The sequence below is a fragment of the Patagioenas fasciata genome, chromosome 5 (genome assembly GCF_037038585.1).
Source record: "Patagioenas fasciata isolate bPatFas1 chromosome 5, bPatFas1.hap1, whole genome shotgun sequence".
In the NCBI taxonomy this organism is placed as follows: domain Eukaryota; kingdom Metazoa; phylum Chordata; class Aves; order Columbiformes; family Columbidae; genus Patagioenas; species Patagioenas fasciata.
The window spans coordinates 69,197,540-69,202,283 of NC_092524.1; the positions used below are offsets into that span (position 1 = coordinate 69,197,540).

The 4,744-nt window shown below is 49.5% G+C and overlaps 1 protein-coding gene across 2 annotated transcripts; it reads right to left on the reverse strand.

Moving 5' to 3' along the window:
• Positions 1-254: 254 nt before the first annotated feature.
• ARF6 (ARF GTPase 6) lies at positions 255-4,186 on the reverse strand. Of its 2 annotated transcripts, none has more exons than XM_065838665.2 (2): positions 4,060-4,186; positions 255-3,960 (listed from the first exon to the last, which is right to left on the reverse strand). In XM_065838665.2, exon 2 carries the CDS (start codon positions 3,674-3,676, stop codon positions 3,149-3,151), a length of 528 nt encoding a protein of 175 aa, XP_065694737.1. In that variant the 5' UTR covers positions 3,677-3,960; positions 4,060-4,186; the 3' UTR covers positions 255-3,148. The 2 variants fall into 2 exon arrangements, with proteins under 2 accessions (XP_065694737.1, XP_065694738.1); XM_065838666.2 differs by having other exon boundaries at positions 4,038-4,159.
• Positions 4,187-4,744: the final 558 nt, after the last annotated feature.

Below are 4,744 nucleotides of genomic sequence, written 5' to 3' on the forward strand. Positions count from 1 at the left end.
GAGCCCATCGCCTCCCCAGGCAACATAAACTTGACACTAAAGTTTGCTCAAGGTTGGTAACTGCAAGTGGGAAGAATTAAAGTATCATCCTTTCCACTTATAAAAATAGTCGCTAATCTGAGTCTCCGAGGAATTACAGACAGGCTTTCAAAACTGTGCGATACAGAACAGAGACCTCTTTATGTCACAGAGTGCTCCATATTGCCCCTTTCTGTTTCTCTCGTAATTAAATATAAGTAACATACCAGGAGAGCTCCGCTGTATAATTGCTTTATTTTCTGCTTATTAGTTCTTTACCAACACTACAGCCATATTGAGAACACAAAATTCCTGTTTACTTTAGTCAGGGAGATCACAGTCTACAAACTCATTCACTTATCGGACACGATTAACGCCATTCAAAACTTACTCCATAAATTCACATGAACACAAATCGATGCACTTAAAACTCCAGATTAGATTGTGAATCATAGGATTTCTTACAGATTTGCCCCTGTATCCTGCAGGCTGTGTCAACAGCTTGACAGCCACTCCTTCGTGGTGAGGTTCAGCTACAACCTATAAAGGACATGTGGAAAGTGAAACCTTTTCTCTTTTGTTCAGTAGCAATGGCCATTTATTCGTGAAGTCTCTGCCACATGTTTCAGCCACTTTTTTCTCCCCTTCCCACCCACCTCCCCCCCAAAAAAAACCTTAAAAAAAAAATTCAGAAGCGTAATCAGTTTCCTTTCACCTACAAAAACAGAATAACAAAGTTACTAAGGAAATACAAAATTGTGTATTCAACTTAACGCAAAGTCTGCCCCAGCACTTGAAAACACAGTAAATCAACTCAGACGAAAAATTAAGTTATTGAAGTTTTCGTGTTGACTGAGAATAGATTTAAGAAAGTTCAAGAACCATTAATAGAGCTTCAAGTTTTCCAGTTTAGGCATTTACTTTGTGCTTGGCTATTTTATTTATGCTCCAGAAGAAAACAGTAACCATATTCTTGTGTTTTTAGTCTTTATACCACCACACTGTTTGTTCAGTTACATCAACAGAAAATGAAAAAAAAAAAAGCTAGAAAATAGAGCAATGATATTCCAGTGGCAAAAAGCCTTGAGTGAAAAAAGGAACCAAAAATATCTTACCTCTTCTTTAGAGCTGAGATTTAAGTTAATTCTACATTACGCTTGTGAAGACTCAGTCAATGCTCTATCTTCTAGCACCAAGAACCCATTCAGTCCCATTTGCAACCCACATAGAGATAAATCTTTCGGAACCATATTCTAAAAGAATTTTTAAGTAGTCCAAAGCATTTGATTTCAGTATTTTTATCTTGCCATAAATCTTTGGTAAGAGCTCCATGTACAATGTCCTCAGCATGCGGAGTCAACACTGCAGAAATGTAGTGTAATGCCCCCAGTTTCATGTAAAACTCATATAGCTGGAAAATAAATTTAAAGAAAGAAAAAAAAAAATAGCCATTTTCTTCTGGTTTTGTAGCATACATTCCTAGAATTCCCCAATCAAGTTTAACTCCTTGAGGAAATCTGAAGTTAATCCTTAAGGCTGAATAAGAACCAGCTGCTTTAACGTTTTTCACACCCAGCACTAATACTTGAGTTTTTATAGTAATACTTGTTCTGGGTGGGTGGAGTTTTTAAGGGGTTCTTTTTGCCAGTCACATCTGCAAACTGCGATATGGCAAATGAGCTGCTTGCCCTTTAAGAACTAATTATGGAAGTTTACATTCATAGTCGTTTTCTCTCTCTCTCTCTCTCCCTCCTCCCCGCTCTGGTTACTCAATGGGCTTCAGCCATCCAACATAGTTCCCTTCCCGCAGGACCACAGCAACAACCGAGAGAGACGGCAACTCCTCGGACGAGTTCAATCCAGTCTTGGAAAACTAAAGCAAAGAGTTATTTCCTCAAAATGGCCTTCAGTCAGATGTCTGAATTACCAAGCTCGGTTACAGCTTAGCACAGAACTCCCAATTTCTTCCTCCATGAGATGAATTTCAGAAAGAATCTGAAATCTTTTTTAAGATTTAGATGCCTTAGACTGTCCTGAGACGGGAGCAACTCCTCTCCATCGCAAGACAGGCAAGTCAGTGCTAGATTTTCGCCTAAACATCCGTGATTTAAAGTAAAACTTGTTGCAATGCTTACACGTTATTGCTGCGTTGTCTGGAAGGAACCTATGGGATCGGAGACTGACACAAGTAGGAAAAACTGCAGCTAAAACGTCTTTAAAAGTTTGCAATGCAAGACAAAAACCGAACAGTATCTACCCGGGAACTATTACATCATTCCTGCCTTATTTGCTATATGGTTGCTATGTAGTATGGGGAACTTATTTGCATCCCTTCTCATGCATGATGTATGGTTCAGAACTTCACAGCTGACATTTCAAAGCGGTTCTTACATTACCTGGCGATGGCTGCGCCTGAAATGCACTTTGAACATGTTACAATGGTATTCGCGCTGCCACCGCAGGCAAGAATTCGTTTCGTTATTAGTCTGAGATATGAAGACAGACTGAGAGTCACTATTTAGTTACAGATTAGAACTTTTTCTTTTAAAAAAAAGTCCTTAATATAAAAAGACAGACTGCAGTTTGATTTTTAAGCAATAATTCTCAGTTTACTAGATGAAGTAGACCTACCAACATATTCTGCGTGAATGCAAAAAAGTAGCAATCTACAGCAAGTGATAGGAGGGAAAAAAAAAAATATATATATATAATCAAAAAAGTAGAACCAGAAAGCATACACTGAAAATGGTACCCCGCCCCCAACCATCCCCCAAAATAATCAAACCATCTTAAGGGCTATCGAGAGGAGAAAAAAACCCAAACAAACGAAAAAAGTTACTTAGCAAGTCTACAATGTGTCTTTCCCCTGTTTGCTGGAAGTCTGCCATAGCATCTAGTGCTTGTGTTCGTGTCACATTCGGAGATTAGAGCATCCTAACGCCAAGCAAGAAGAGTTAAAACAGGAATCCAGTCAAGTGTGCAGAAGGAAAGGGCGGTAACTGGAGAAAGATGATCATAATCCTATGGATGCTTTTGCTTTACTTTTCAGTAGAGAATCATTCTTCCGGAAAGCCATGTGGGTTATTTTTTTTTTCTTTAATTCTTTGTAGACTAAATAGTTATTCTCTCATTAGGATTTATAATTGGACGTTAACCATGTCAGCCCTTCATAGAGTCCATCCCCTGTAGTAGCACAGGAGGGCTGCACGTACCAATTCCTATCCCTGATCCGGGTCAGGCCCAGTTTCTCCTGGATCTCGTGGGGTTTCATGGCATCGGGCAGGTCCTGCTTGTTGGCGAAGATGAGGATGATGGCGTCCCGCATCTCCCTGTCGTTGATGATGCGGTGCAGCTCCTGGCGGGCCTCGTCGATGCGGTCGCGATCGGCGCAGTCCACCACGAAGATCAGCCCCTGCGTGCCCGTGTAGTAGTGCCTCCAGAGCGGGCGGATCTTGTCCTGGCCCCCCACATCCCACACGTTGAACTTGACGTTTTTGTAAGTGACCGTCTCCACGTTGAAGCCCACGGTGGGGATGGTGGTGACAGACTGGCCCAGCTTTAGTTTGTACAGGATGGTGGTTTTCCCCGCCGCGTCCAGACCCAGCATCAGGATCCGCATCTCCTTGTTGCCGAAGATCTTGGACAGCACCTTGCCCATCTCGGCGGCATCCAAGGGGCCTCCGGGCTTGGGGAGGAGGGGGGAAGCGGAGGGTGAGCGGGACCCACCCGAGCGGCCCGAGCGGGGCCGAGTGTCCGGCGAGGGCGGGCGGGGCTCAGCGCATGGGGCGCTGCGGAAGGAGCGGGGCGAAGAGGGTGAGGGGAACAGGGGCCGCGCTCCGCGGGGCCTGAGGCGGCGGCTCCGCCCGGCTCCTGCCTTTGGCTCCCGCCCCGGCGCCTCAGCTCATGGATGCCGGCTCAGGGGCGGCGGCTCCGCGTTCCCGCCTGCGAAAGGGACGGAGAGAGCGTGAGACAGAACGGCAGAGCGGGCGGGGAAGGGGAAAGGGCCCGGCGGGGTTTACCTCAGGGCCCGGTGGGGTTTACCTCAGGCCGGCTCGGCTCGGCTCCGCGCCGCTCCCTCAGCCAGCGCCGCCGGAAAAGGCGCCGCGCGCGCCCGCCTCACTTCCCCTCGGCCGCCACCGCGCCTGCGCGCCGCGGCCCCGCCCCGCCCGCCGGGCCGCGCGACGGCGCCACCCGCCGCCGCCTTCTGCGCATGCGCCGCGGGGAGGGCGGGGCGCGGCTCTCCCCGCCCCTCTGCCCCGCCCTTTTCCACCCGGGGCGGGGCGTGCCGTCCCGCTTCCCGCGCGGCCTCGGGCGGGGAACTGCGCCTGCGGGTTAGGAGCCCCGCCCCTCTCGCGTAGAAATGAGCATGCGCAGACAGCGCGGGAGGGCGCGGCGGGGCGGGGCGTCCGACTGGTTTGCCCGGGAGCAGCGCCGCCTCCTCCCCAACGCGGGCGGGGGCGCCGCTCCCTCCACTACTGCGCCTGCGCGGCGGTCCGGCAGGGGCGGGGCCAGACTGCTGCGGGCGGGGCTGCGCATGCGGGCGACTGGAAGGGGCGGGGCCTCGGTGGGGAGAGGCGCCACGCGATCACACGTCAGCAGGAACACGCGGAGGGCAGAGGGGCCGCGTCTTAAAGGGCCTGGCCGCGCTATGGTGGCGGGTACGGGGCTGCCGCCCGTTTGTGGGCTCTGCCGGTCCCCTAGTGTCACAGCCTTGGTCCCAGCCCGC

Excerpts from the sequence above, each read along its gene's own strand:
- ARF6 (XM_065838665.2), bottom strand. The coding sequence starts at position 3,676 with ATGGGCAAGGTGCTGTCCAAGATCTTCGGCAACAAGGAGATGCGGATC.